The 11381-nt window shown below is 39.3% G+C and overlaps 1 protein-coding gene across 1 annotated transcript; it reads left to right on the forward strand.

The window, feature by feature from the left end:
- The first annotated feature begins 3430 nt into the window (after window positions 1-3430).
- Window positions 3431-5614, forward strand: LOC124273452. Its single transcript, XM_046708722.1, has 2 exons — window positions 3431-3581; window positions 4480-5614. The coding sequence occupies exons 1-2, from the start codon at window positions 3552-3554 to the stop codon at window positions 5098-5100; spliced, it is 651 nt and encodes a 216-aa protein (XP_046564678.1). The 5' UTR covers window positions 3431-3551; the 3' UTR covers window positions 5101-5614.
- The last annotated feature ends 5767 nt before the right edge of the window (window positions 5615-11381 follow it).

The raw sequence follows: 11381 nt of genomic DNA on the forward strand, positions 1-11381 counted from the left end.
TGGTATCATGACCATGGAAATGTACGCCCGGTCAATAAAACTTTATTCAGTTTAGGCCCTAGTTTTTATGTAATTTTATTTTCTTCCAAACTCTCATCGGGGCGAGGCGTTCGCTTGTCACGCCGAAGACCTGGGTTCGATTCCCCACATGGGTACAGTGTGTGAAGCCCATTTCTGCTGTCCCCGACGTGATATTGCTGAAATATTGTTAAAAGCGGCGTAAAGGTAAATTCACTCACTCACTCCCACCCTCATCATGCCGAAACATTCGTGATCACTCGTGTCGTCTTGCCGGCTACGGAAAGGGGCGAGTGGTGACGATGAAGCTTTTTGCCTTCATATTTGGTTAGATAATTTATTTAAAATAAGGAATCGAAATGTAAAGATGGGAAAGCCGCAATTACTCGGGGCGCTTAGTGGCTGCAAGAGTTGTATGGTCCCCAGGTCAAGTTGAGGTTGATAATACGATGTGCCGTTGAGACTAGCATCCAATGATCGAGCGACAAAATACATACCAGCGCCTGATATGATATGATATGATATGATATGATATGATATGATGTAATATAATAAAATAACATAAACATAATATAAAGATAAGATAAGATAAGATAAGATAAGATAAGATAAGATAAGATAAGATAAGATAAGATAAGATAAGATAAGATAAGATAATATAATATAATATAATATAATATAATTTTCACAGTAGCCTATTTGCTGGAATAATATTATGTTTGATGAAAAACACGTCCTTCCCCAGCAATATCATTTCGAAACAGTATGAATACACAAGTGGAAAGTCTGTATGTCCTTTAGTAAACTTACGGAAACTTAATTGTTGTGATATGTACATATATGTAATCCCCGTACACATATAATGCTGACAAATTTATGGATAACAACTTCGTAAGTTTGGTTGGTGAGATATTTCAGTACAGATTCTTGTACCATTGAGAAGCGGTACTTCCCAGGGGAACTTTACCCACAAGGAACTTTGCCCACAGGAACTTTACCCACAAAGACCTTTGCCCACAGGAATTTTAGCCCCAGGAACTCTGCCCACGACAAATTTTACAGGGGAGGACCTTTGCCCACAATAGTAATATTATGCCCACAATAATAATACATTGCATGTATATAAAATAAGTGTGCATTATTTTAACTACACAGAAACAGCATATAATATAACATATTTAGAGAATAAAAATGAATAACACTTTAACAGTTCAATAATGAATATTTGAATTACATACATTCCGAGCAGTGTGGGTATTGAGGTGGATAGTAAGGTGAATTTGATTTTAATGGGGAAAAAAAGGAATACAAAGCAGAAGAGAAGTTTTTGAGAAGTTCAATTAATGTCTGATCTCTTTTAAAACTATATATCCTCAGCAGCGTGAATAAGAAGGTGAGTATTAATGAATGAATTTGGGGTTTAACGTCAGCTTTTAGCGGTGACAATGTCGCCGACGGGGTAGATGGGGTTTTAAATAAATAATGTAATAATGGAGTAATAGGGAATAAACCACCATACCCCAAAAAAATAAATGTAGGGGCTTTAAATTTACCTGGGTTTTTAATAAAAGCGTTTATAACGCCCAATCCCTTTCAATACTGAATAAAATATGTTCAAACAAACAAGAACATATGAAAAATGAAAAGAAATTCAAGTACTGCCATATCAATGCATCTCACTGTAATACAAATTTCACGGTTTAGTATCTCTGTGGCACTTCCCTCTGTGGACTATGAGATTTTGATTAATCTACATCCATTTACATTTTTAAATAGTCAACATAAGTATGAAATCCAAATTTTACATCACAATCAACATTTTTATCAAAGTGAACAGTTTTTTTAAAAGATACCAAATTATTCATCAAAGTCTACATAATTTTACATCAAAATCACCCTTTTTTCAAAGTGCATATTTCTTTAAAAGAAACCAAATTATTAATCAAAGTCTTCATAATTTTACTACAAAATCAACATTAAAGTCAATAAGGGTGGTAATTGTCCTCTCTGTATGGTAAAAAAAACCTGGGTGGCTTTTGTCCTAGGTGGCATTTGTCCGGGTGGCTTTTGTCCTGCTCCCCTCCCAAACAAGTTACACGTAATGTGTGAAAAGTCATTTTAATACACAGACTACAGTTGCATGTTTCAACATGACATATGTATTTCCCTTCATATGTATCGCATGAAACCACAGTAACAGCACAGTTATTCATAATAAAACTATAACTTAGATATATTTTTGGATTTGTAAAATTGTGATTGAAGTAAAATTTCAAGCATTAGTTTATATGTACATATGTATATTAGAAACATGTCAACAACTGTGGGCGTGATGCAGAGTTAGTTAGTTACTTTATTTAGCGTCGCACGCACAACTTAGGTATTTCGGCGACGGGGTAGTACACTTATTAAGAAATGATGAGGAACAAAAACATAGAAATTTTGAAAGAATGGTGTTACTACCCAAAAAAAAATAGAAACGGATTATTAAGGGAAATTTAAATGGAAGGCCGAATTCAAAAAGTAAGGAAAAATATGAAATAAGTAAAGAGTAATAGAATGACGCAGATCAGTGTTGCGTGTCTTTATGCCGGTGGATTAAAGCGCATCGCTAAATTAGTATTTAAACATATATCAAATTGACCCTGCTTGTCTTCAATGGGCAAATCAACACTATGGCTCTCAAGTAACACTTCTTCTCAGCTTTGTATAGTTATAAAAACAGATCCGTGGTCAATGTTTCACGGGGCATCGGGAGGGGGGCGATTAACGCGCATCAGGGAGGGTCAGCGTTAATGAGGAAGTTTATTGCCGAGTGCCTTGTAATCACATCTGAAATGTTTCCGGTAAACCCTGGGTATATAACAAGCATTTGTCTGTCCGGTACACAAACAGCTGACCACCACGTGTGCAGTGTCTATTCTACAAAAGATTCTGCCCTTTCTAACCGGACATCATCAGGTATAGTGGTGTTTTCATGTTGGTTTTCAAGTCTTAACGTTATACAGCATTGTAGAACATATACAGTAAGTAACGTTTATTGCAAACGCTTCAAACGAACTTTTGTGTTCGTTATGTCGATATAGTTTACTGCCATACAGTACTTCTGTTAGTTCTTTATCAATAGCTCAGTACGTACAAATGCTAATACCACCCTAAACGGATTTTCACATCTACATGGTACTGTGTATGAATAGCACTGAGGGAACGTTACTAAAACTGAAAAGGACGACAACACGACAAGTGGCTTGTGACAGATCCAACCCCAACCGATTATCCCATTCCATCCCTGATACTAGCCCCCTACCCCCATCATAACTTAGCATATAATTTAAGTCTCTGAAACAACACAGCCACCCATTTTTCCTACCCTTGCACCCTTCGGTTGTTACTTATATATTTCGGGGACTATTTATTTATGGTCTAACGACAGAATATGTGTAAGACAGTGATTATGATAGGAAAGTTTGTAATAATAGTATGTAATATAAATCAAAGTGCACTTCTGTTTTCAGTCTCCCCAAAAGTCCACCATGATTTACGACGAAACTTCCCCAGCGTTGGTAAGTTGGAATTGTTGTTTCTTATGCATCATGTTGTGTTTGTTTATATATGCTGTCCGCAATACATGATACTGTTGGAACTAATTAATCCACAGACGTGATAATTGGCTACAGGCTGGGTATGAGGGGTTGTCTTGGCAACAGAAGGGATTCTATCCCAAGAGGGAGCTGGTGTTACGACAAAGACAAGGAGGGGAGGGGAGTGAAGGGCAAGTAATATTTATAACACGGTGGGTAGACAGAGGTGAAAGTGATATGTATGAACGTTTTCATTGAACCAAAATTGATCCAACTAACTGCACTTGTCAAGTTGGTATGACGTTAAAAGAAGAATGGAGTATGTATCCTTGCTGGAGTATGATCAGGCCTACCATACAAACGGTGAACAAATCCTCAAAACTGAACTGAAATACACCAAAACGGAACAAAAATCAACAAGAACAAACTTCCGAAACTGCAACAATACGAAACAAACGCATCTGTAATGGAAAACTAATCGTTTGAAATGGAAACAACTCGCGTATCAGCTACAAGAGCGGCCGAGAACAGTTACCAAGCGTACGAAGTAACAGCATCCCGAAAAGGCATAAAAATCGTCACACATGGCGGTGCGGGAAGACGAACAGGCTATGGTTAGAAGTATATATGCTTTTCGGCCGCTCTTGTAGCTGACACGCGAGTTTTTTTTGTTTCCAGTTCAGAAGCGTATTTAAGGAAATTGTTGCAGTTTTGCTACTATTTTTTCTCTTTTGGTGATTTGGTGTTCTGGTGTATTTCAGTTCAGTTTTGAGCATTTGTTCACCTGATGAGGGTTGGTAAACTAAAAATTAAATCGTAGGATGGAGATCGAATGTAGCCTATTTGTGACGTAACACTGCAATCCTTGTCATATTTCCAGTCTCCGAGCACGAAGCGCCAGCCTATGACGTACTTTCTGTATCCCGGACTAGACTCAGGCGACCTGAAGAAATTCCTCTCGAAAAACAAGGCCTCCAATGCATGCATGAGGAAAGCGCTTCACGACCTCAACGTGAATGCACCATGCACCCTCCTGCCCGCTGCTGACGTCGTGACGCCAGACGACATTGATGACGAGGTCTTCCTAACAAACAACGACTTTGAAGTCGTAACAGAAAAGATCACGTCGCTTCAGCTCGAAGAATACTGTTCAGGTGATCGTGACGCCTTTGATGGCCTTGACCCCATTACGACCGACCTTGACGACATCAGCCTGGATGGAAGCAGATGTAATGGATATGAAAGTCAGACTTTCAGTCAACTCACCTTGCCTAACTGCGATACGATGTCTGGGGAGGAAAAGTGCAAATGGTCGTCTTCTTTAGCGTCAGTTCCCGGTCGCCCAAAGAAGCATCATTTCAAGAAGTTTCAAAGGTTCTTCAAACGGATCCGGTGTTTCTTCAAGTCAGGACGAGTGCCTTCCCAAGTGAGAACCAGTGACCCACTACAAGTGTGCAACAAATGTGGGAAGATAGCAGATGTCAAGGTCCATATGTGTTAGAGCAGCTGCAGTAATGGCAGTTGATTAATTCACCAGTGCTACTGTACCGTTATCAGTGCTGTATAATCCATTCATCATGAACCGTCATCTATGCTTCAATGATCCATTCATCATGAACTGTCATCTATGCTTTAATGTTCCATGAAACGTCATCTATGCTTTAATGTTCCCTTCATCATGAGCTGTAATCTATGCTTTAATGTTCCATGAAACGTCATCTATGCTTTAATGTTCCATTCATCATGAGCTGTAACCTATGCTTTAATGTTCCATGAAACGTCATCTATGCTTTAATGTTCCCTTCATCATGAGCTGTAATCTATGCTTTAATGTTCCATGAAACGTCATCTATGCTTTAATGTTCCATTCATCATGAGCTGTAATCTATGCTTTAATGTTCCATTCATCATGAACCGTCATCTATACTGTAGCGATCCATGATGAACCGTCATCTATGCTACTGTCATTTGTTCAATGTTCCACTGTCATTTGCCCGGTAATGTTCCATTCCATCATGAACCGTCGCCTGCCCTGTAATGTTCCATCATAGACCACCCGGTAATGTTCCATCATAAACCACCCTGTAATGTTCCATCATAAACCACCCGGTAATGTTCCATCATAAACCACCCTGTAATGTTCCATCCATCATGAACTGTTTTAATTCAGTGCTCTTATCATGTGCCATATGTTATTCTCGATACAACCTGCTGTTTTAAAGAAACAATTATCGTACTTAACTATTTCTACTATTTTACTACATGTACAGAATTCTCATTTTTGTACTATGCCAATCTTTCAGAATAAAAATATATAATCATGGGTGTTTTTACTGGGCAGCCAACTGTATACAGTTATGTGACACACCTCGTAGTACTGGTTGCCTGTGCCAGCGTGACAACAGCGTCTTGCATCCCGGACTCCTTACGGTGAGCGGAATTTGGTGTTCTAACCTTAGATCACCATGACTGTGTCTCAACAATACATGATTGCACCATACTAGCCACCGTATGTTTCATAAGGTTCTAAATAGGGCCACACCTCACTGATACATGTGAATGTTACATGTTTTATTTGGGATTACACATTCCCTTTATTCCGTTTCGGGTTGGCCGCCATCTGGTCGATCTAACCCACTATACGATTGATCTAATCGATCTAACCCACTATACCACCGAAGCTACACTACACAAAATAAACAACTCAGTATAGGTTACATACTTCGTATACCCCACTGAAGCAGTGTTAATCCCAACTTAACTGAATCGTGCGAACAATTGCAATTCTCGATCCACGCAGGGATAATCTACATCTTCTATTCTCCCTGCTCCACGCAACGTATCGTCTGTATGTATGCATGTATCTCCATGGTGTCGACAATGATTGGTCACCGATTCTGGGAAATAGGGAAATGTACATATAACACTACTGTTCTGCTGATTCTGGACCACACCATTGAGGACATCGAACTACAAAATGCGGACGATAACATGCATCAACCATGTCAACTAACCTATCAAGTATCATTCGAGTTGTCATCTCAAGCAAACAGTATGGTTTACAGAAGTCTAAATCTGACAGTTCTACAGCAATTCTCGTGAATTGCCGTTTTCAGTCTTGTGTTTTACTGTAAATTCGCATGTAGTGTTTCTTTTAGGTATGCGAGAGAGTGTTAAAACAGGGATAATCTACATATTCTATTCTCCCTGGTTAAAACGCAGGCAAACTGTAGCGCAAATATGAGAGAAATGACCAGTCTCCGAGCGGAGCACATAGGAAGACTGGGGCCGGATTCACTAAACTTCTAAGAATTTTCTTAGTTTTTATCTTTAATTTTCCTTAAGAATTCTTAAGGCTTAAGAAAATTCTAAGAAGTTTAGTGAATCCGGCCCCTGAGTCTCTTTGTTGCACAACCCTATTTGCCTTTGGTTATTGTTACGGTCCTGACTGCGTTTAGTTTTACGACGCACACAGCAATATTCCAGCTATATCTGTAACTACTGTAATCGAGTATGTTGCAGACAATCCAGTGGTCAACAGCATGAGCATATGCGCAATTGGGAACCGATGACATGCGTCAACCTACGGTCTTGAGGATTTACCCACAAGTCAATTACTACATAAAACAACGACCTGAGTTCTATGGATATATAACTTAATATGGACGACTTCACAGTGTAGGTAATAACACCTTTATCAAGCAAGTGATAACTGTGTTAGTACTTTATAACCAGGATATTTAGGATTGAAAACTGAAAATATATTTGGTAAATATTTAAGGAAAATTTGAAGTTCAGTTAAGAAGTGTCATTGTGCTTGGAAAGTGCATTGACCAGAGTAACCAGATTCATATCGATTCATTTCCCTTGCATACAACAAATCTAATAAGGGAGATGAGTGGAACACGTGGATCGGGTGACTCATATACCATTTAGGTAGTTACTAGTAATTAAGATACTAAGAATCAGAAAAGGGACACACGTAATGATTCGATTAACCAAACTCTGGCGCCTGACAGTCGGAAGTTTTATTCAGTTGAATGCTTCACGAATGATTTAAGCTCACTAATAAGGTACATTTATGATGGAAGAAATTGATGGTACCGATTAAGTCTTGGAAGAGAGGAAATGATTATAGTTAGTGGTGCAGCTGGAATATGAGTCAGTTGAAAGGGACTAATGAAAGTAACTTATTAGTCAGATGGGTTATGAGTCATTTTTATATGGGGTAGGACTGATTTACAGGGGGAGGAGCCAGAAAATTGTGAAGAGAATCAAAACTGAGCTGACTGGGAGAGAGCAGGAGAGCAGGGCCCCACCGTTGACTTGAGAGGTTCTCTCTGTATATTGAGAGAATAGCTGAGACGAAATTGTAACTTTAGGAGTTGGGCAAGAAACCAACAAGTTCTTCCATGAAGTTGTGAATATGTGTTGTATGTAAACTAGGAAAGCTAGGAAGTATCTGAGGACCTTTGTGAAAGAATTCATTCCAAAATAAATGGACTTGAACAACATACCGGACTTATCCTTGACTATCCATCTTAGTTACATCATCCCCAGGACCAGAGTGGCTAGACAGATTGCCTAGGGTGGAAGGGTATAACACCCCAAAACCCCAGGTAACACATGGTGGAGTTTGCTTTAAGTTCTCTGTACCGTGCTCAAATTTTTCATGGTGTGTGAAAAGTTATGATTCTGTTGGACTTGCAACTAATGAGGAGAGGTACGTGAACTGTTTCCATCTCCTGCTATGGGTATGTGCTATGTGGACCTGGAAGAGACTGTAGCCATCCATGGTAGGTTATGTCTTGATTTACTGAAATAGGTGCATTTGGCCTTTCAACCGTGTGAGGACCTCTCCCAAGCCTGACAGTGAACATTAACTCTGTGGGCCCCGGGACTTATTGATTTTCCGAACAGTGTGGTCACTACCACTACAGTGTTATTGATTTCCTGGTGTTGGACAGTTTCAGCGGGACAGACCCCCCAGCAGCCTACTTGTGTGATTAGTAACTTTCTTCAGTGTGCATTGAATGTTTAGTTTGTGTACTGTGAGACTCTGAATCTGACATTTATCTATCTTGTTACTATTGTTTGTACCAATTATGTGTTATATCGCGTCATGTCATCTGATGATAAGGGTACAGTAGTTAAGTTTTTACTCCCATTAACTATGCTCATGCTTCTATTGATTTGCCAGCATTCTCACCAAGTTTTACTACTTTAACTGAGCCAGTTGTTAGTTCTCCTATTAGAGACAGAGGTGCATCCTTCATTTCACCAACTTCTCAGAGAGAGTTTGGTCGTTTTGCCGAGTCTACTGTAGATACAACTGTTACTATCAAAATGCTGTATGACAGAAAAGAGGGTGCGGCAGCACAAATTAAGAAAGAGGGTCAGGCTAGTTTCTTTTCACAGTATCGTGGGGATAACCCAGACAGACTAGACAGAAGTGTTTGTACATTGGCTAATACATTTGCTCTTAGTCACATCAATCTTGAGAAATTTGATGGAAGTGAATCAGCTAAGGCCAGTGGTTGGTTGAAACGTTATGAAAAGTTTACCTTTCTGAACAATTATTCTGATGAGGGCAAGAACGAAGCTTTCATTTTGTGGCTAGATGGCAAAGCTTTTAAATGGTTTGAGGCAAAAGATTTTGAGGATGATACTTGGGAGGAAGTAAAAGCTGCTTTTCTTGCTAGGTACAAGAAAAATTCTGTGAAAATTTATGATTGGTTCGATAAGCTGTACAGTAGGAAGCAGAAAGACTCTGAGAACTTTGAGGACTTCCTACAAGACCTTGAACATGAGGCAAGGAGTCTTGATCGTTTTAACGACAACTTTGTTAAGGATGCTGTAATCAGGAATTCCAAGCCTCAGATAAAGCAGTTTATCCTAACTAGGCCTCACGATACAAAGGACCAGGTACTTCAGAGTGCAAGGATGGCGGATGCTGCATTTGGTAGCATGTCGCTCTCCTCAGACAATCTTGTGGCTGTTATAGAGGATCTTAAGGGACACATACTATCCTTGACATCAAGGGAGGATGCACAGGACTATGGAGACAATTCATATGGAAGACAAAGTGCCGAGTGACATTCCAGAGTGACATTCGGGACAATTCAGGATTTCAGCCTCAATAGCCTAGTGGGACACATAACTTTTATAGCTCTCAGGGACAGAAACCAGGATCTCTGTATCAGAGGTCTAAGTCCATAGACCGTCCTGAGTTCTATGAACAATCTGAACCATATGGATGGAACGCTGATGCCATATCCTAGGAGGATATGCAGAGGTTGCGGTAGGACACATTTTAGTATGTCTGAGTGCTTTGCTTAATTATTACAATGTTATCGATGTGGTAGGATTGCCACATTAGCTGATTCTGTTTTTCTGAGCCAAACTTTCTCCAAAGTCACAGTGTGATGCTAAATGAGGGTATAAGCCTCCTGACGAATTAGCACACATTCATGATAATGCCATTAAGAACCGTGGGCACACATTTACAATTGTAGATGATCAAGAGCCAAATCACAGTAAGAATATTGATTTGAGTGATGTTGTTATTTTGACATGTAGTGTGGGACTATCCCATAGCGGTATTAGGGTTAAGATTTAGGGAAATCATGCAATGTGCTATGAGACTCAGGTGCAAGTTTGAGCTGCATGAAATCAGATATTTTCTCATTTAACAAGAATGAGAGCTATTTTCCTATTACAAGACAAGGTGCAAGGGCATTGGTTGGAGCAGATTGGAATCAGTTAAATGTTTTAGGTATATCTCAAGCATTGATCAAGTATTTCATGTACATTCAACATATCTGTTGATGCATTGTTAGGTTTACATTTTTTGTTACAGAGACAGTAAATTACCATTGATTTAAGTCGCAATGGATTGACTTAGTAACTTAGACTTAAGGCCTTGCAGAGACAAAGTTATTGCTTATTTTGCTAATTCCAGTGTCCAGTATAGAGACACTATTATATGTTATGTGAATAACCCAGACACTTAATTAGGAGTCATTGAACCAATTGAGTTTGTTACAAAATCTTTACATGTGTTAGGTACTAGAGGTATCACTTCACCTATAAATCAAATAGCATCATTTAGACTGATAACACTACCAGTTGAGAAATTAAAATACCTGCTTTGGTAGGAATATGGGGAAACAGAGAAAGTTGTCTTTGATAATATGTATAATGAGACCAATACTGGAAACAGCACACACATTATACAATTAGAGCACAGGTGACAGTTTTTTCCAAGTTGACTGACAGTAGGACTCGAGTGTCAGGTTTATTTTACTTATAGTGTTGAAGACTGTATGACATGTCCTGGGATGGTTTTGGCCATGCACTCAGGTACACATGGTAACTTGCCTCCATGTTGGATAAACAAAGTGACCTGTCATTACAGGTTGGCTCACCTATTGATGGCCCACCCATCGATCTGTGTACCCTGTCAATGGTGTAGGTGACAACGTCAGATTGTTTAATGATGTACGTGCACACACTGTACCTGTTTGTGATGTGACTACAGGTGAGTCATCGGGTGACACATGACTATAGGTGAGTGTTCAGGTATGTCCACAGGTACACCATCAGGTGTTCCAGGTGCATCAATTGATATAGATGATATAATTTTAGATCAGGAAATCACAGGTGGTACCACAGGTGTAGTTACCCAAACCCAGGTATGTTTCCAGATACCTTACCTGAATCTAATGTTAACAATTTAATGTCTGCTGTAAGTGACATGACAGACAAAACGAAAATAGGTTG

This window comes from Haliotis rubra, unplaced genomic scaffold (assembly GCF_003918875.1).
Source record: "Haliotis rubra isolate DU_JTF1 unplaced genomic scaffold, ASM391887v1 Scf1801, whole genome shotgun sequence".
NCBI lineage: Eukaryota > Metazoa > Mollusca > Gastropoda > Lepetellida > Haliotidae > Haliotis > Haliotis rubra.

Excerpts from the sequence above, each read along its gene's own strand:
- LOC124273452 (XM_046708722.1), top strand. The coding sequence starts at position 3,552 with ATGATTTACGACGAAACTTCCCCAGCGTTG. Across the intron at positions 3,582-4,479 it reads ACGAAACTTCCCCAGCGTTG|TCTCCGAGCACGAAGCGCCA; the intron begins GTAAGTTGGAAT and ends TCATATTTCCAG.